Source organism: Hoplias malabaricus, chromosome 15, assembly GCF_029633855.1.
Source record: "Hoplias malabaricus isolate fHopMal1 chromosome 15, fHopMal1.hap1, whole genome shotgun sequence".
NCBI classification, from domain to species: domain Eukaryota; kingdom Metazoa; phylum Chordata; class Actinopteri; order Characiformes; family Erythrinidae; genus Hoplias; species Hoplias malabaricus.
The window spans coordinates 29,728,601-29,749,583 of NC_089814.1; the positions used below are offsets into that span (position 1 = coordinate 29,728,601).

At 40.2% G+C, this 20,983-nt stretch overlaps 2 protein-coding genes across 4 annotated transcripts in view; one reads left to right on the top strand and one right to left on the bottom strand.

Moving 5' to 3' along the window:
• The window catches only part of acsl6 (acyl-CoA synthetase long chain family member 6), a 93,486-nt gene that overhangs the window by 45,268 nt on the left and 27,235 nt on the right, over positions 1-20,983 (bottom strand). The window contains exon 2 of one of the 3 annotated variants that reach the window (XM_066646195.1): positions 2,936-3,110. In XM_066646195.1, coding sequence (XP_066502292.1) covers positions 2,936-2,951 — 16 coding nt within the window. In that variant the 5' untranslated portion in view covers positions 2,952-3,110. Of the gene's footprint in view, positions 1-1,283; positions 1,414-2,935; positions 3,121-20,983 lie in introns of those variants that run through there. The other 2 variants (XM_066646194.1, XM_066646193.1) reach the window with 2 other exon arrangements.
• On the top strand, positions 11,867-15,359 carry irf1b (interferon regulatory factor 1b). Its single transcript, XM_066646199.1, has 9 exons — positions 11,867-11,996; positions 12,739-12,830; positions 12,960-13,059; positions 13,183-13,394; positions 13,490-13,610; positions 13,735-13,851; positions 13,981-14,009; positions 14,182-14,314; positions 14,589-15,359. The coding sequence occupies exons 2-9, from the start codon at positions 12,744-12,746 to the stop codon at positions 14,720-14,722; spliced, it is 933 nt and encodes a 310-aa protein (XP_066502296.1). The 5' UTR covers positions 11,867-11,996; positions 12,739-12,743; the 3' UTR covers positions 14,723-15,359.

The following is a 20,983-nucleotide window of genomic DNA, read 5'->3' on the forward strand; positions in this document are numbered from 1 at the left end:
TCACACGGCGACAGAGACTCAAGCGTCCGCTCGCCATTTGTCCGCACAGAGGGTGGGGGGCATCAAAAATGCACGACTAACGATGTGCAGACTCATCAAACCCGCTATCCGCAAGCGTGAAGCCGCACGGAGGGAGGCTGCAGATACGCAGTTTCAGGACCCGGTCTCTGGACAGCTCCTTCCAATCAGGTGCACGCACACGTCACTAGTCCTCTGTCGTAGACGCAGTGTGGGGTTGTTGTTTTTTTAGCCCACCCGTATTGCGGCGTAAACCCCGCCCACCCTGCAATAGCGTTGGCTCATGGCCTCACGTCCCGAGCTGGGATTGGCGGACGCTTTCTCTTCCTGAGTTCGGATTGGCTAGCAACATCCAATGTCATGCGCTAAGAACTGGCTTGTAGCATCGCGACTCCATGCTGGCTTTAGGATTGGACATCGCGTCCTCCCAGCCTACGCTGCGATTGGCTGACGTGTGAATGAACCATAGGATTGGCTTAGAGCTGAGTGACGTATGAGGGAGCCTTGCGCAGGAAAGCCGCAATTGGCAGAAAACGGGTGGGATCGGTAACAGCTCTGCGCCACCTCCATACCGGCATTCGGCCATTCAAAATCCTACAACTGCATCTTTGCGAAGCACATATAGAACGCTTTAACGGAGGTCCTCCACGGATTTTCCGGGCTGATGGAGTCTAATGCTCGATGTGCTCTTTGGGCAGCAGCTTCATGATGGCCCTTTAATCTGGTCTGACCTCTACTGAGCCTATCTCTTAGTCTGCAAAGCCACGTTATTAATATTCACCAATCGCCCAGACGCAGTCCAACAGTCCACGATTGTGTATCAGATAGCATCACAATTCAAACAAAACCATGTATCTTTATTTCCCTCATTATTATCTGAACACATCAAGATGCTCTTTACACCGGGCGGAAATGTCAAGCTAGACAGACCAATAGAAACGCTGCAAAATGACTTGGAATACCATTCACTTGCATTCGTATTAAAAAAACGCTGTTGCATTTTCCTCTACTGTGGCCATGGCTCTTTTCAGAGTCGATTAACAGATTCATTGAAGTGCTCCAGTCCCTTTATTCACGGCACCATCACTACAACTACCTGCCATGTTAGCACTCCTCCTCACCTTGAGATGGAGAAAAAGAGATACAGAGAAAAATGTCTGACCCCCCGAGCTTGGATCAGATCGACAGACCCTCAGCTGCCCCAAGCACAGAGCGTTGACCAAAAGAGGACCATGAGCAGTGAGAAATGGTGGAAAAGCACTCACCCAGCAGGATCCAGAGAGAGCCGGCGACGAGAGCGAAGGCGAGCATGGCTCTGAAGCACAGCGCGCAGTCGCAGCACACAGCCTCAGCTCCAGCACCTACCGGTGAGGCTGACGGGAGGGGGGAGGCTTGTGTGTGTGTGTGTGTGTGTGTGTGTGTGTGTGTGAGGGGGTGGGGGGCATCACTTGTGCTTCATAAGCTGCCCTCCTGCTCTCATTACTCCAACCCTATCTGCTCTATACTTCATCTCGTAGCCTCTTGACCAACACAAACTGAGCCCTTTAACAAGGGGGAATGGAAGTGGTGGGGAAGGAGGAGGAGGAGGAGGAGGGGGGGTGTCAGCGTCGTGGAAGGTTAAAACAGAGGGGGTTACATCGGAAAACATGGACTTAGGCCTTTACACGTCGGCGCTCTGTGTTTGTGATTGGGCTCATGTCAAAAACAACAATGGATGGCCAGAGAAGCCCGCTGAGCCAAGCACCTGCACGTCGTGTGCAAAAGTTTGGGCACTCCCTAGTCAAATGACTCTCTGAGTGAAAACGAATTCTCTGCAGGCACTGAATTAGTCTGGGTTTTTTTCTCCTAATATAAGTGCAGTGTCTTTTTTAAAAAAAAAGCTTGCAGTTTTTGCTCTTTCCCTAGTGTGTAGCAGTAATTATAATAATAAATTTTATTCAAATTAATACGTATTTTACAGATCTCTGTATGGACAAACGTCATTGGGAGCCCCTCCCCTTAGGGGGATAAATGTAGGTCACGTGGTACATGGCATTACCCCACCCCAAGCTTATTTCACCTTGATAATTTCCTCAAGACCACCACAATCCCTTCCAAAGTCCAAGCGCATGTCCCTGATGTGCAAAAACCTTTTAATCCTGGATGTGTCTTGAAATAGACAGCACAGCTTTGACTAAACTGTACGGCGCTCATTCATAGGCTGCACAAGCACATAGCAGGCTAGCTAGGCTAATTAGCTTCAAGCTAAGTTGCAACCAGTCATACCAAGCAATTATCAGCCGAGAAATTGTAGGTAGCACATCTATGGCAAATAATTAATGAATGCTGTAACAAAACTAGCCCAAAATAACACACACATACACAGTTAGTCATGATGTTAGCTTTATATTTGGTCCTGTGACTTTGAAATTTACATGCAATCAGAGTAGCTGCTGTAAATTTACAGCTAATTGCAATTATTTACCTGTGTTTTACAGTTACATTAGTTAATAAAAATCAGCAAATTAAAAAATATATATTTGTCAGGAAACTGTAACCACTTTTAAAATGGATTGACCTTTTCATGCAATGTGCTGTAAATGTAGTGAACTTGCTGATATTTTGTTTCATTTTAAGCCCAAATAAGTTCACATAACTTTAAAATACTGAGCTCCACTAACCAGCTAACGTTTACACCCACAATATAGTTCATATTCAGATCACAGTGCATGTATTCGCAGCATTGTGAGATCTAGGAGGTCTTTAAAAGAAAGTGGGAGTTGGCCATGACACAAAAATTTAATTATTACTGAGTAGGATAGCTTTTCAGGTGATGGATTTTGTCATTGTATTAAATGTATTAACTGTATCCATTTAATTTGATAACTGTATTAATTAATTTATTTTTACAGTGTGATGTTGTAAAAACAACACAAACCTTGGTGTTGTGTCATCTCTAGCCTCAAGCATTTTCCGCCATAGTGCAGACCTTTTGGAAACTGGGTTTTCCAGAGTGAATTCCTCTAATTGCCTTATTCACTGTTTCTGGAGTCATGGGACTGACCCTTTTCACTACGTCACACTGGAGCGATTCCATCTGTCACCTGCTGTCACTGGACCATCCTCCACAGCACCATCAAAAAAAAAAAAAAAAAGCCAGAGATGATGTTATTTTCTTTAACAATTCAATGGAAGAAAATGATTAAAAAATAATAATAATAAATAAAAAAAGATGATTGCAGTCTATAAAACCATACTGTTATTTATTAATTTTGAAAATTAATACATTAATTTAAATGGATAAAAAAATTTTTACATGTAAATACATTTAAATAACGTACTATTTATTTAATATAAAAGTAATTAAATACATGAAATATTTCTGTGATTTGTAAACTGTGAAGCCAAATAAGGAAGTTAATTAAAATCATAAAAAAAGCATTAAAAAATGCTTCTTCTAATATGTACAAATGTAATGAGAAAAATAATACTATTTGTGATGCACACATTATCTGTGTCTGTTTATCCAGTGTAGGGTCGTGGTGTATCTGGAGCTTACATGGGCACAAGGCAGGAACACACCCTGGATGGGGCACCAGTCCATCAAAGGCCACCACGCACTCCCACATGCACACATTCACTCACACAATCACAGATAGGCTTTAGACATATTCAGATCCACCTATAAGCATGTGTTTTTTTGGACTGTGGGAGGAAACCATGGCACACACGAGAACACACGTGGGGCCCGAACCCAAAACTCCAAGACCTTAGAGCCCAGGACCGTGACACTTCCTTGTTCTTGTGGTTGAATTACAATCAAATTCTCACAGCAATGTTGAAGTATTGCTGAAAGTAGTAGATGCCGTGAAGGACAAATGTCTTACTGATGTTAGAAGAAGCAGATGTCTACAACCTTCTGAATAATGTGTTAGTATTTGTTGGTCACATGATTTTAGTCTGATGGCAGCCACATAAATGTACAGTAACAGACCCATGACGAAGGATTATAATAAAGAAGGTCAGTGTTGGAAAAAGGCTTAACTTGGCTTTGATTCCTATGTGTGTGCAGATGCCACTTTGCCCCACACTGGACCATTTTCTAAAGTGTTCATAAAGTGCGTTTCCTGGACATTCCAGGAATTTCCTGGGTATTTCCCATGACCAACAAATAAAACATATATGGAAAGTCATATTAGAATAATCTGCATCTGAAAACATATATATTTATTTATTTATTTAATGACCTATATGCTCTTACTCACACTTATCAACTAACCAGTGCCAATGTCTATTTATTTTCCACCAAACAAGCCACCTTTAGTTCCAGTGGACTAGTTCTTGCTTGAATGTGGGGTGCAACAGAGCCCAGAGTTGTGGACCCATATGGGCTGCCCACAGTTAGCCATCATTTATGTGGATTAACATGACCCACACTGCCCAGTCCTTCCCCCATCGTTTTACCCACTGTTTATACTCTCGCCGACTCTGGGACACCCTACTAAGCCCCCTGGTCAGACCGCAGCAGCCTAGACTGGCCCCACATTTAACCTACACATTTGCTTTGTTCCACACAGAGCAGTTGGTACTTACCCTACAGATCATTAATATTTATTTATTCTCTACCTGACTAGGTCCCTCAATGACTCCTTTGTCCACAGAATAATTAGATTTTTGTTTTGTTTTTCCAGTTCAGGGTCGCAGGGGGACCTACCTGGAATCACAGGGTACAAGTGACAGGTGTTTTTGGACTGTAGGAGGAAACCAGAGCACCTGGAGGAAACCCACGTAGACACAGGGAGGACACACCTCCTCACAGACAGTCACCCGGAGCGGGGCTCGAAACCCACAATTCTAGTTTTGTGGCAGTGACACTATCTGGTTCACCACAGTGTAGCCCGGTTTTATTCTACAGGGTGAGTCAAAAGCCGCAGGACACCCTTTTATCTGAATACCCCAGCAAGTAATGGGTGAGGGGGCCTATCTTTTAAGCTATGTCCGGAACACGGCAGCCATCCTGAAAACCACCATATTGGATCAAGGGCAAGTTTTTCCAATGGGAAATGTGCTGATCCCAGTGGTCATGTAGCACATCACAGAAACAAACGGGTGTCCTGCAATGTTTGACTCACCCTGTATTTAAAAAAAAAATCTAATTAAAGCAATATTACGTAGTACAGTTTTCTTAAAATTACAGCATCAAATCAGTTTGATCATTCACTGACTTGTAAAAATTAAATAGGGCCTCAGCCGTTGCTACTCCAAGCAGAGTACAGTTTAAATTTACCCTTTAACTGAAGAGTTGGAGTCCATAAAAAACTAATATTTATAATGTGTCTTAAATACGACTGAATTTTCTGAAACAAAACAAAAATTACACCACAACAAAGCTCTCCTGGTCCGGATGAAAAGGGTAAAGGTCCACTGTACAGCAAATGGGCTTGACATATCCTTTATAACTCAAAAATATAAATACTGTCTTGTTTAATTAAAACAGAATTATGATTTATCCACAAAGTGGATGAGGAAAATATGAAATAATGAATCTGAACATTGAGTTTTGTTATTACATAATAAAAAAATAGTTATTAAATACAAGCAGTGCTCATATGTGCACTCATATGTCCACATACCATGGTTTCATCAGTGTGTGTGTTGTGTTATCACCTATTACCTACATCACAGCACTTTTACAGTATTAAAACGTTGTTTACAAACTAACGAGTACTTTGGTTTGTCATACAGGATGTTGGTGTGACAACAGAAGCACCAGTTTCAGAATGTGTGCTCGCTTTCTTTCAAAAAGAAAACCATTGTGCGGGTGATTGTGGGGTGAACAAGGCAAGTATGGTGATAGCCTGAGTGCTGAGTGGGCTAATGGAGCTCATAAGCAAATATCGTTCTAAAGGCAGGGCCTTAGATAATATAATATCATTGATATATATATATATATATATATATATATATAAAAAATTGGAATGAATGTGGTTGGTTAACACACATTGGGTGTAGACTTTCAAACACCTGAATGCATTTTTAGAAGCTAGCTTGCTACTTTAGAAGCTAGCTTGTTTCGCAGTCAGTTTTCTGAGACACTAACACCATATAGATGTAGAATTTACTAATCTACAAGCTACGTTTCATACAGTCAATCACGTGGTGCACAGAGATACGCTTCTAATGAAGCTTTGCCTCTTGTTTACAATAATGGGATATTCTCTGAAACAATTACGCTGCCTTCAGAACCATTTGCTAGGGATTTAGCACATAAGCTGTCTTAAGACCTATCCACTCTGATCAGTTTTTTTTCTTTAAACACATTTCCTCTCTCTGTTTGTGAAAATGGACCTATCCAGACAAATATGAAAACATACCTCTTTAAGAGAGGCGGCAAAACACCACAAAGCCTGAGAGAAACACAGAGGTTTAAAACAATCCATGCTCCCTATGTAGCGCACTACGCTAGTAATAAAATTAGTGCCCACATGTGCCAACAGTGACAACAGTTTAAAAAAATTACCAGCTTGGAGAGCGTTTTTCAAAAAATCTCTGTTTGAACGGGAGGCCAAAACATTAGTTAGCATAGCATTACACTGTAACAACATAACCACTGGAGACATTTATTATTACTAACACCTCAGTTTTTAAAAATAAACAAATTCTTGTGGACAGGGCTTTAGCTTCTGACTCAGAGTTAGCGTAGCATTACACTGTAACAGCATAACCACGGGATTTGTTGTAATTGTAATTATTATTAATTAGGCTTTATTAATATCTGCCTACTTGTGGCTGCCCATGCATCTTTGGAAGCCTGGCTTTATTTTATGGTATTATTTAAATTTAAATTGTGAAGTGGTGGTCAACTCACAGGGACTTGTTGATTCTGTGCAACATAAATACACACTTGCTTAAATGTTCACTTCATGCGCTCAAATATTCACTGCTAACCTGATTCTCACTGCTCATGCTCATATATCAGCAGCACTATTTTCGTGACCTACACTCAAGATATCCTGTGTGCTTGTAAACAATTTTGTGCTCACACTTGGACATTCAGGGCAGGAAGTATTCAGTCTTCGCTGTACTCTTGAAACGGGTTAGAGACATGGGTGTGTCCCATCTCCTCAAGCAGTGAAAATAAGGCGAGGAAAGGGATCAGTTTAATTGTTCAAAATCCGAAAGCCTTCCTGATTAGCTGAGGGCTGACTGCAGCAAAGTTGTGCAGCAGTGAAAATCTGAGCACATATTTACTTACATAAGTGCTCCGTGAAATCATACTCTCAAAGTTTGGCTTTAAAATAATATAGTTTACTTAGACAACAGCTAAAAAATAAAGAAATAACAGCACCTCCATGCATTGCTCTGACTGTCAGAATGAGTGGTAGCTTGATAAAATATCTTCTAAGTTTCTAAAACGTAGGTGGTTGATCGAAAAAGGTAGGCGATATACTAGTGTAATTACAGTGAAATGCTCTTTACAGCAATCAGTAAATGCTCTGATCATATAAATATAAATATTTAATTTCTATATAGGCCACAAGGCTGAAAACTTCCATCCAATCATTTCACAGCAAACTGCTTACACTGCTAAAAAAAATAAAGAAATACAGGGGTAGAGAAGGCTTCCAACAAAAAGAGGCTAGACGAAGCCTCGGCAAATTATAGTGAATCTATAATTATATCTACATAGCTGTTGTGTGTTGTCTTACATGTGAATAAGACATGATGCAGGTGGATGATTGGAGACATGGTAGGTGGATGGTGTCTCCCGGTGTGACTTACTAGGTTGTGCACATTTGCAGGAAGTCGAGTTTGCGGAGTAATGGATCGCAATTTCTTGTATATTCTTTGTATTTTTGCTCCTACGCTCCCCCTACAATTGCAGAGTACAATCACTTTTACTGCACTGTTGCTGAAAATGTGCTGAGGTATGGGGAAGGGCTTTTGCTTTGCTCTACCCTCCCATTTTACAGGTCAGTGGACCACCACCATGATTATGAAGCTGTAGCTTTAAGGTAAAAATAGTACCTAGTGTTCCTTTATCTGGAACAGCCAAAAATGCTGTTAGCTTCATGCTAAAATGCTAATGGAATCGTACATGGTCGCTACAAGTTATTTGAATTGTTGTAAGTGTGTTTTTCATGGCCTTATCTGTGGTCTAGTTCTATTAGTAATGCCTGTCACTGAGAGCAGGTGTTCATAATAAACTCATCATTTGCTGTGGAAATTGCATTCATTTCCTTTTCTTTTAATGCATATTCAGTCATAAAAGGACAGCATGACATGTCACTGAGGCCTTATCAGCTTCTTCAGTTCAATTTAGTGTTACCATGGACCGAGAGCAAGGTTATGGTGGGCTCAGAGCCAGTAGCTGGTGACAGAAGTGTGTGTGTGTGTGTGTGTGTTTGCTGTGTGGGCACAGTAATGGTAAAGACAGGCCCAGGGCAGTGGATGGGGGTGGTGTTGGGCAGGAGTGTGAAAGTGGACTGGTGGGAGGGATTCTTTCTGGGCAGCTGCGTGGGGAGGAGCCCGGAGAGGCCGATGACGCAGCTGCCGTGGCTTTGCCGCTCAATCCAATGCCATGGGGCTGTCAAAGCAGATGGCCGGCTGCAGATTTAGAACACACGCTCACACACAAGCGGCTTGGGCCAAAGCTGCCCCGCCCTGATATGCTTGGACGAGATATGGGAAGTTTGGGGGCGGGCAGTTTTCTGGTGTCTGTATTTGTGAAGATCGATGGGTGACTTTCCCTCCAGTAGGATTACGCTTTAGCAACAGAAAGTCATACAATACATTCTCTGGATCTCATAAGGACTGACCTGTTCACCACAGGAGACCCCAAATGGTCTTATATTCGTGTGCAAAACTTTTGATGGCACTGGTGCAGTTACATTATGAGTGGGTGAAAATTATTACACAAATACACAAATAATCAACAGCACATGTTTTTTGATCAGGGATGTCTAAATTCTTCCTCATGAATATAAGAGCAACATGTTACTATTTCCATAATGCACATCAGCGTTACATAATAATCATATTATTATTGCTGGGTCAGCACGATGGCGCAGCAGGTACTGTTGCAGTCACACATCTCCAGGGACCTGGAGGTTGTGGGTTCAAGTCCCACTCCGGGTGACTGTCTGTGAGGAGTTGGTGTGTTCTCCCTGTGTCTGCGTGGGTTTCCTCCTACAGTCCAAAAACACACGTTGGTAGGTGGATTAGCGACTCAAAAAGTGGAGGTGTGAGTGTGTGAGTGAATGTGTGTGTTGCCCTGTGAAGGACTGATGCCCCCTCCAGGGTGTATTCCCGCCTTGCGCCCAATGATTCCAGGTAGGCTCTGGACCCACCGCGACCCTGAACTGGATAAGCGGTTACAGATAATGAATGAATGAATATAATGGTCAACAGTGAGATACAAGCAACATGCTTCATGTCGTTTTTCAATGCAAAGAGAGGCAAAGGTATTGGTAACATTACAACTCTGTGTATGCAGAATTAAAACTGCCTTCATAAGGTTGTGCTCTTTAAACAAGCTCAAGCCAGATACTTAATTAATTCCATTTGATTATATTAGACTTCTACAACTGAGATAAATACCCCCTGGGATATGACATTTTTGTGTAAACTGATGATGAGCTTAGTTTATCAACTGAATACCATTAATAATGCATAAGGCCTAAAAAATTCATAGCATATTTCAAAACCACAGGAAAACACCCAATTGTCCATTTGTAACAGTCTATTATACACTGTGTTTGGTGCTTCCTGTAGTAGACTGTAATAAACAAAGACACACAGTGTTGGTATCTTTTTCACAATGCATTTTTCTCTGGGCATAACTTGGATCAGGGGTGGGCAATCTTATCCGCAAAGGGCCGGTGTGGCTGCTGGTTTTTGTTCCAACCAACCAGGAGGTCACATGATCATTTGTTTTACTCAAGCCAACTAATTAAAGGAGTGAAATCAGGTGTGCTTGAGCCTGAATGGACAGCAGCCACACCGGCCCTTTGCGGATAAGATTGCCCACCCCTGACTTGGATACTGTCAGTACTTAAGTGACATTGATCATAATAAATATTTTTTTTAAACTGCAAGTAGTTAAATGCAGTTCAATAATTGAGAAAAACATACTGCAAGAAATAACTACATTAATAGTTTTTATTTAAAATATCACCTCATCAACTTGACCTTACTAGGGTTCTCATGGTAGAATGTCTTCAACTCTTTACATATATTCACCAGAAGTTAAGCCAGTCGTTCTGTTCTGTTCTCTGGCTTTTCTGTGATTTCTCCATTGTGGAGCCATTATGTGGATTTGCCTAAAAACATTTTATTTATGTTTAATTTATTTAGCATATTTAAACATTATTTACATTCCAATTCCAAAATCTATGTGTTTATAGAGTTCAAAAGTTCATTATTATGCTATTTTTTATTTAATGTTTTTGTCTGGGACACTATATTAAAAAAAAAATGGCGATTGCAACTGGCGGTCCTTCTACTAACGGTCCTTCATTTGTTGCTGGAGCAGGTGTCCAAAAACTTATGGCCACGCTGCTGTTAATTGTATAAATGGGAACACTGAAATAGGCTCCAGGGAGAATGCCATGTTTGCCTTTTGAATTTCCCAAAGTGTTAGCATCAAGTGTTGGGATTGCGAGGGGAATATCGCTGGCCTGACTGTGGGAAAACCCAGTGCTTTACAGAGCAGAAACTCCACAGGAAAGCCCCGCCCCTCCCTCCGTCATAAACACGCCCCCTGGTGTCGTAGGCGGGAGAAGTGCCTTAGGGTAAACAGCCTCACACCGCGCGCTCTGACCGCCACACGACATACTCCAGAAGCACAATGATTATAGAGTATCAATAGTTCAGTGAAATAAGTTGTGGTTTTACACCAGAAAGCTCACCTTATATCTTTAATAACACGCTTATATCTCTATGACTAAAGGGTGTATCCAGAATGTGGCGGACTATGAGCTCTTGACTGCCCCTAAGGCTGAGTTATGGTAGTCGGAAAGGGCTTTAGCATTCCGCACATGCCTATCTGCCCTGCTGTGTTCAACCCAACCTTTTCTAATAAGCAGCCCTTTTTACAGTAAAGCCTCTCTCCCATTTATGTCCCAACAACAGCGCCCTCTATCGTCGCATTTTAGTAGTAGCCCATTTCCCGGAAAGGCTAGGCTTTCTTACTCTGACCTGATTCTCACCTCCCTTACGACACTCACTGCAAGCAAGCAACCAACTCTGAATACACTGCAATTAAAACAACGAGGCACTGAATACTTTCCACGTGCTTTGAATATTGTTGATAATATTGTACAAGTTTTACTGCAAGATTTATGCTTGTTTTACTGAACGTGTTTGATTATAATGTATTGATAACACATAAGACATGAGATGTGTCTTCCTCATTTCATTTGGCACATTAATCAATTTCACACAGACAAATCAAACACGCATTAACTTAGTTAACTGCAATGAGAACATCACCAAAACGTCTTTCAAGGGGCGCGCAAACGTTTGTAAACCCACAGCAAGCACTTCAGCGTCATAAAAGTGGCTCTTAGAACGGAGACGACTATTTTAATAACATGTATTTTAAACGTGTCTGTTATTAAAGGATGAACACTGTGGTGACGAATGCAAACAGAAGACTGTCGGGCGCGGGCATGTGAGTTGATCGTGTGCGCGTTCACGAAAGCTCAAAACTATCTCTCCAAAAACTTACGTAGCGCCTGCAGATTTCAGCGGCCTGATTTCTCGGAAATCATGCTGCTTCAGTTTGAGCGCGTTCGCCACTGAGCGGCACTGCGCATGTGCACTGTAGCGTACACCGGGAAAGCCCCCTAGCTGCCTGCTGGATGTATAAAAGTACAACACGAGCCCAGGATCCTTCAAACAGCTACAGTCTTCCCTTAGAGCAACTGTTACTGAACACGAGTGGAATTAAGCTGAGCTTTCTCTGGTTTTGGATACTCTGAAGCCTCATAGACTCAGTAAGTATATCTGATGGATGCTTTAATGTTGTCTCTGAGCGGATTCCTCCAATAATATCTTTCATCATAAGCAAAACAAGGACGAGTTTGTCTGTTTTCTGTTGTTTGGTCAAGTTTGCGAGAGTGTGCACTTGTTACAATCGCACTTAAGTATGTCATGACTGGGACATTTAATGCAGGATGTCTGTTTTTTGCTGAGTTTTTTTTTTTGGTTTGTTTAAAAAAATGCATGTAAATTCAGTATGTTAAACATTATTTATGCACGGAAATATTGATATGAGGATGTGCACTTCAAAAACAAAGCATATAAATGACTAGACCTGTGTTGCGAAACCTTTGCATATCTTGGTTAACACTGTCTGTCTGTCTGTAGCCCTGCAGACTGTACATGATGTAGTAAAGGGGTGTGGGCATATACAGCCCCTGCTGGGGAACATGAGGCTTGTATTTGAAAGGCTGTAACTAAGCACTTTCAGTGGAAGTAATACTTGTAAAGTAAATAATACTACTATTATTAATAATAATATCAAATAAGCACTAGTACATGGTTAGTGCTAGTGAATGGGGTTTGTAGCTGTTTGCAAGCTGGCTTAAATTATTGCGCGTAGGAAAGACCTTGTTTCCTCATCCTAAATTACGGCCATTTCCTCCCCATAAATTAGCTATAATCCAAACATGTATGTCACCGCAAAGAAAAAATGTAGCAAAGCGTTATCTCAAGTTCCTCTCTTGGCTTGTTTAGGAAAGATGCCTGTGTCCAGAATGCGTATGCGACCCTGGCTGGAGAATAAGATCGACTCCAACACAATCAACGGACTTGTATGGGTGGATAAGGTAAGAGAACCCATTGGTTTTCCTTTATTATGCTGTTATACTTGAGCATACAGTGCGATCGAGTTTCAGTGATAGTCATCAAACAGTGGTCAAAGTACAGTCTCTCATGACTTTATTGTTGTTGTTTAGGATCAGAAAATGTTCTCCATTCCATGGAAGCATGCTGCACGCCATGGCTGGGAGATGGACAAAGACGCTTGTCTGTTCAAGCAATGGGCCATTCACACAGGTGAGGATAGGCAAATGGTTTTATTTTTGTTATTGTTTTTTTTTTTTTTTTTTTAAAAACAGATCTTCACTTGTGAATCCTAAAAACTACCATGTTTTAAAGTTTCCTCCACTATGCTTGCAGGGAAATTCAAGCCGGGAGTGACCGAGCCTGACCCCAAAACCTGGAAGGCTAACTTCCGTTGTGCCATGAACTCCCTGCCAGACATCGAAGAGGTCAAGGACAAAAGCGTCAACAAAGGCTGCGAGGCAGTGCGCGTCTACCGCATGCTGCAGGTCGTCAAGAGCAAAAATAAGCGGTTAACAGGCAACCTTGATGGCAGGAGGAAGAGAAAGGTGAGAAGAGTGTGCGTGCATCACAGCACTTGTACAATGGGGGTATGTGAGAGAACTATCCGAATCTAAACTTATGCTTTATTTTACTTTATCAGGCGAGGGTGAAGGTGGAGAAAATGGACTCGGACGAGTCATCAACTGGAGACATAACTTACCCCAACAAACAAGAAGAGATGAGAACTCAGGAGAACACAATCGACAGCACCGAAAATCTAAGTAAGTTACCTCAGTTGCTGAAGTATAGATGCAAAACTGCATTCATAACATTGTGGTCTGCAGGAATTTCGTCAGAATTAGGCTCAAATTAAATAAAATCCTTCTGTTTTCTTGACTTTTTCAGGCCCAACCAGCTCCAACATGAACGTGCCCGACTATACAGGATGTGAAGTAGAAATTGGCCCTGACAGCACAAACGACTACACAAGCCGGTTCCAGGTTTCACCCATTCACACAACAGGTAAGAGAACCCTTAAAAGAATGGTTTATTTGCATTTTATTTGTTTTATACTCATTTTAAAGTATCATGACATGACACAATATTCATTGTTTGTGTGTTTTTTCCTTTTCCTTCCTTTGCGATTTGCAGACTACGAGGAGAGTCAAGCTATTGTTGAGGTGAGTCTAGTTTTGGCTTATTTGATCTATACCAAACTTTCCTCTGTCTACTGTACTTTTTCATTGTCAGGAATACCCTTGTATTGTTACGTATCCAAATGCCTGTTTATATTTTACAGGCACTTTATGCAATTGGCTAGCCCAACTCAAAGTCTGTGTTTTGCTTCTGCAGATTACACGGCAATTGGAACTTGATAGTTCGCAGTGGCTACAAAGCAATAACAGCGGAAAGGGGTTCCTGTGCAATGAAGTAGGCATGACACAATATTCCCACAGTCCAGAGAGCCAGTGGAGTGATAACTCAGGTAAATGAACGTTGCATTATGTGTGCTGCAAGAAAACAGGAAGTAACCATGTTGAACTGTTGCATGGCACTAGCAATAGCACTGAATACTTTACAACACATGCTGCATTATGAATTCCATGTAATCCCTGTAAAACAATTGTGCTAAGATTATATTGCATTGCTTACATTTCAGTGCGCAGTGACACAACTCTTCTTTTAGCTATTTTTATTGCTTTATGTGAAGTAATCAAGCTGCCAGGACTAATGTAGACTATGTTTGTTGCCTTCTTTAGGAGAGGAGCTGGAACTGAGGTTTTACACAGAACTGGGTCCTGGATTCTCGAGCGAGGACAATCTAAGCTACACAGACATGTGGAACACCAACCAGCACGCCAACAGTTTCCCACAGATCAGCTGTCTTCTCTGAGAGCTACTGCAGGATACTCAGTCTGGACATTATTCATCATACCTCAAACTTTTTTTCTCTTCTTCTTCCATGAACTCAGATCACCCAAAGGCACTCCTTCGAGAGCCCATCTTCCCAACAATAGCAGACGGACGCCAGAGCTCTAAAAGCTCACGAGAAAATGCTGTGTCAAAGAGACATTTGTTGTGGTTACATTAGGACAAACGCTTATCAGGTTTCTTGCGAATCTACTGTCGCCCATTAGCCACGATCCTTAATCTGGATAAACACCCATACAGAGTCCCAGTAACAGAGTTGTTGTTTCAGGATCCGTTTGGTAAATGCAAAGTAGAGGTAGTTAAATCAGTGCTATGTTTGAGCCTTTACATGTGTTTTGCTGTCACAAAAACGTTGTTCTGTTTACTGTTCAACACGGGGCAGGATTGTGGCTTGTACATAAACATGGTCGTATAATGTCATATAATGTGAAAATAGGAAATGTCCGTTATTTACACGTCAGGGTTGAACGCATTTTTTTCCTCAAACTTTACAGGATATTACATATAAATAATACTATAATAAGCTCTTGTGTTTTTGGGTGAAAGTACTTTAAGCCATATATGTATATAGTGTACAAAATTTTTGTTTTGTAATAAAAATCTCAAAATATTACATGCATGTGTTTCCTCATGATTTTCACAGTGAAATAGTTAAAGTAACTAATTGAATACATCATAAACAAATGAAATAAAATATATTAAGACTGAAAAATACAATATATTTTGGTCTGCACACCATATTGTGTTGTAAAGTCAGAAATTAAGTTTAACCATGAAAGGTTAAAATAATATTGAATAATAATAATAATGCTAATAAATACAAAAAGATTAACAGGAAAAACATAAGCTTAAAATAGCCTGTCGGCATGAAAGTGGGCACACCTCCCAACATGCTGAAGCACTTTGTGCCTTCATTACAGCACTGTAGTTACACCCGGAACTAACTCCTCCACGGCAAACACTTAAAGTTCACTGAGATTGCCCTTGAATTCCACTGCACAGTTCTTTCCCAGGTTTTCTGTGGGATAGGATTGAGGCTTTGGACTAGAGACCTTTGTACTTTCTCGAGTTATTCCTCTTTGGCATTGAATCATTAGAATTTTGCAAGAGGAAATTCCTTAATTGATTTTATCTTTCTAACAGAAGCCAGCAGTATTGGCATCAAAATATCTAGATATGTAGAGCTAGTAATTATCCCTTTTATCTGACATAAAAACCCTGCCCTTCCTGGAGAGGAGCAACCCCAAACATGATGCTCCCACCACCACCACCACCACCACACTTCATACTAGGTATGATCATCTTTAGACAATAAAATATTTGTAGTTGTATCAAATACATTTTGAAAAAAAAAATGTCTTCCAGTGCATAACGGAGTGCTAGCAGCTAGGCTTGTTTTTAGCAAGATGTTGACTACCCTTAGTACCTTATGGTGCTTTTCCACTGCACAGTACTGACTTGGCTCGGCTCGGCATTGCTTTTTTTTCCCAATAGGCGAATCTGGCACCTGGTCTTTGAAAGCACACCCATATTTGGTTCCTGCTCACACTGTTCACAGCAAAATACAGACCTCCAGCACAAGCTAGCAGCTTGTAAAATACCCAATCTATTGTAGCAATTACATTGTTTTATCCGACTCACAATGGCAGTGGTGGTAAAAGTGCTCTGTGAGTTTCAAACGCTGTACACCACTTGATTATTTGTGGACATAATTTTGAAGTTTTATTCACTTTGGATGCAGCTAGAGCTTTTGTTACAAAATGGTTTCTTTCACCTTAATGTTCATAATAATTGCTGTTTTTTTAAATGTCAGAATCATTATTTATGTTTCTATTAACCTTTTGCAGTGAACCTAGTTATGAATAATTGCAATATCCTTATTAACTCATCCGAATATCAGAGATAGTTTAAATTCACACATGCAGTACTTTCACACAGAAGGGCTTGTTTTTATAAAGAAGGACTTTTATTAACGTTGCAATCGTATTTGAAATGAACAGATGGGTTATTAAATATAGTTCAATATCTTCAATTGTACATTAGACAATAAAAAGGTCATTTGCAAATAGTCTGACATCTCCAACATTATCTTGTTGCATCTTATCACATGTAGAGCAGGTTCTGATAATTGTTTTTGTTTCTTAAAAAAATTCCAGTATGCATGAACTGTGGCATGACGGCATCCTTGGAAGCGTCCTTCACACCAACAATAACAAGTTTGTCTGATATCTACTGCTTTGAAATGACGGTGTTTTTGAAGTGTTGCTTGAACGTTTTCCTCAGGTTTAAGGACATTCATTGTAATTAATCCCATGTATTATCTTTTCCAGCTGTGGGAGAGTGGAAGTGGTTTCATATGAAGCAGCATCTCTTTTCTGTAAAGGCAAAGAAGACATAAAACAAACGTCACCCAAAAATGCACTAGGTCATCCGATACTGCCTCTAAGTCAAGCAGTGTGAAAGTTCCTTATCAGTGGTCATCAATTACTATACATGTCAAGCAACGTACACTGCAAAAAACTGGCAAAAATCCAAGTCTGAATTAACCTGCACAGGAGGCATTTTATTACTTTTTTCCTGAATGTATCAAATACAGCAAATACATAGTAATTCAACAGTAAACCAAAGTGTGTCCAAATATTTACATATTTAATAATACTTATTGTATTACAATATTTAATTTTTCTGCAGTTTGTTGAGTTAAAACAGGCCAAATGCAAAGGTGTCCTTTATGCAATGCCGCAAAACAACAACATTTTGCTTGAAAAGGGGACTGTGAGAGCTTTAAAAAACATTTCTAATGTTAAAAGAATCTTCACGAAAAGGTTCAATTCCAATTTAAAGGTTAGATCATTACGTTACATTAAGTGAAGGCATGTTAAAAAAAAGAATGGGTCTTTATAACATAGTGTCACTGATGCATAATATTTCCTGCTTAATATGAGAGGGTGAATGATCTAATACGTATGAATGAATAAATAAAATAAATAAATAAACACTTTTGGGTCCAAATGTGGTTCTTATATGACATCATACATTTCACATAAGGCATGTGCATCTAAACCCAGACTTTGGTAGACTTGTTACTGGACACAGTGACCAATGATAGATCAGTTTCAGGGCCAAAGGTAATTGCTGTGACGTTACAGTCATGTTTTCCCATTGATTGTTTTATTAGATGATCGTCTCCTAATCCACCAGCAAAATTTGTGATGTTTTCATGTTGACTATACTAATGATCTGAGTGTCATAGATGAATTGGAGGATTGGGTTTGAAGTTATACCAAATTAGACACCAAAGTTGCCTCATTAAATGTGAACAGCATTTTGTTCCCACAATGAATCCGTCTATTACATGTTGATCGTTATATGTGCTTTCCGTTAAATAACAATCAAGCTAAAAGCAATGACCAGACGTCCAAACTGTCAGTCTTTCCCTCGGCCCAATTATCGCCATAGGTCCTAAACCGTTCCTTGAAATGTGCACTTTTGATGACGTTGTTGTAGGTGAGTGAAAGTGGCGCGAGTGTTAAGGGGTCGGAACTGAGAACAAAAATGTGTTGAAAGTTGTTAAGGACATTTATTATATTCACTTCTTCGTGTTTGAAAGCATTTCTGTGAAACAGGAGCCCTTTACTTTCTGCAGTGTATTTTACAACACAGAAAGTAATTTCGTTTGTCCATAAAACGACACGAATACACGGACACATCGGACCGTTACTGACGTTCTGACGAATAAATTATCTGCGCAGCTTTTTGTTCTACTTACATGTATCAGGCAACATCTCCAGTTTCTTGAAAACATGGACGAGGTTGTGAATTATATTACATACAGCACGTATTATCAGCCAGAACTTTATATAAAATGTAAGTATATTTAAATTTTGAGTACATTTGTTGCTAGCATTAGTAACTTTACACCACATCACAGTTAAAATAATTTTGTCATGATCATGAGTTTTCTCTTGTAGTTTGTTACAAACAGAAAATAAAAGGCTTTCCATGATCATGACTGTCAAGAAATTAGAAAATGTTTGTTGTTTAGGGCCAACTGCTGAATAGAACAAAGCATGCCATTCAGGAATTTATTTATTTATTTATTTTTTGTTAAAGAGTATCTGTTTATGAATAAGTTCAGGAACACAGTTGCATGGTTACTGATGCATTTGTAAATTTTTTAGACACCCCAGGGACCACTGCTCTGAACATGCCCCAAGTGCCCTGCATTTGAAAAACAAAATGTGGTCACCGTAGTAAGCGTCTTTGGGTTCACACAGTAAGCACCTGTTTAATAGTAGCATATATTTCAGACCAAATGTTTGCTAGATGAGGGCAAGTCCAAAACGTGAAGATTTGCTGGAGACGGCTGGCACATCAGGATTTTGTAACTTGTAGTGCTTGAACCAATATTTCAGACTCATATGAAAACAAGCAACAAACCTAAGCATGTACCTAAGTATATTTTATTTTGTCTAATGGTAACAAATTTGATGAGTCAACACAGGTCTTTCTGGTTGTGGCTGATAACAGAAAGGTCAGAGACAACCATTCACAGATGACCATTAGCAAAAAATTAAATATCAATGTAGGAATGTGTTTTTGTTGAATAGCAGCCAGATAAAATACTGAAGAAAAGCTTCCAAGTGGATAGAGACTCTATGGGGTCCCAGCGGTACATGGTCCATTTATCTTGGCAGTCCTAAAAATAATACAGTATAGTATCATTGCCTATAAATAATAATCAGTGTATTCAGCAAATTTTAGGTTCACCCGTTTTGGAAAAAATATGTTAAGTTGCGCATGTTCCGGTTGTGTAATCTCCAGAGAAACACTTAAAATAAAATGGTATGCTCGGGTGCATTTGCACACAAATCCTGCCCAAAGCTAATATTTTGATAGATGGGCAAAAAGCCCCAAGCACTGGGCTATGAACTGGAATGGATTTAGCTTAAATATATTCTTTTCCAATATTTTTACTTCAAACTTAGTAGCTATCACTTGACGCTGCTCTTAATAATATTTAATACATGTCTCACGTTAATATTTAATCAATCATACTTTGCACCTTAGGCTTCGGCTCAATATGTATTCATTACTGAATGAATAATGAGCTAAACATTTGCATATATAAAAGTTAAATCATGTTGTATCACTATCTCCACAGGTGAATCAAACACAAAGACAGGAGGCCACAGGTTGGTATTATACACATCATTGTAATGCATCCGGGTCCGTTCACAGAGGTATAGTGCTGTGCAAAAGTCAGAGAGTTTCAAACAGCTATTAAACAGACATGTATCATTTTCAGCTGGGAAAAACCGCAAGAAACATGTTTAGCATAACAATGATACATAAGCTTCCTGCACCTTTGTGTACCATATTACCACTTTAAGCGTCCCATTCGTCAAATCCCATAATAAGTTCAACAGTAATAGTTCCCAAAGGCAATACCATCACTATGATCCAAGTCAAAGTCAACTTCACTGTCATGCCCTCTTATTTCGGATGTATTGTGTAAGCAACAACACAGCTCCTTCAGGGGCTACATTAACAAAACAGAATAGCAGGCAAAAGTTCAGAAAGTAAATACAGATTACACTAGTAGAAATAAACAGCAAGTTACCTTTGAGTTTGACTGAAGTAGTGAATAAGTAACATGTTTAATGATCATTGTATCAACATCCAATGGAATTTGATCTCTGCAATTAAATGTATTCACAGCAGCAACACACATACAACAGGAGCAGCAGGCAGCCATCCTCAGAACCCAGGCAACATTTTGGTGTCTTACTCAAGAGCACTTTTGCCATGGATATGCCTTACTTTTTTTTTATTACTTGTTTGTACTCAGTTTCGAATGAGCCAAGTAGGGAATGCATGACATGTAAACACTGCAGGGCTCTGAATGTCTGCATGGCGAAATGCAGACCTTCAGCCGTTTGTAAAACCTCCAAGCTATAGTAGCGACCACATTTGTTCTTATCCGACTCTCAATGGCAGCATATAAAATTATGCTGTGGATTTTTCAAAAGCTTCAAACACTTCTTGGATTGGTGGCAGAGCTGTGTTCAGTCCCAAACAATAACAATACAAAAACACGATAAGTGAACCATGCAGTAAACCAACCTTACTGCTGCTATTGTTGTGGTTTCCAAAGACGGCGGTTCCCTTTAGAGACAGTGTTTTGCGACAACACCGGCTACATATTCAGGGCAGGGGGCGT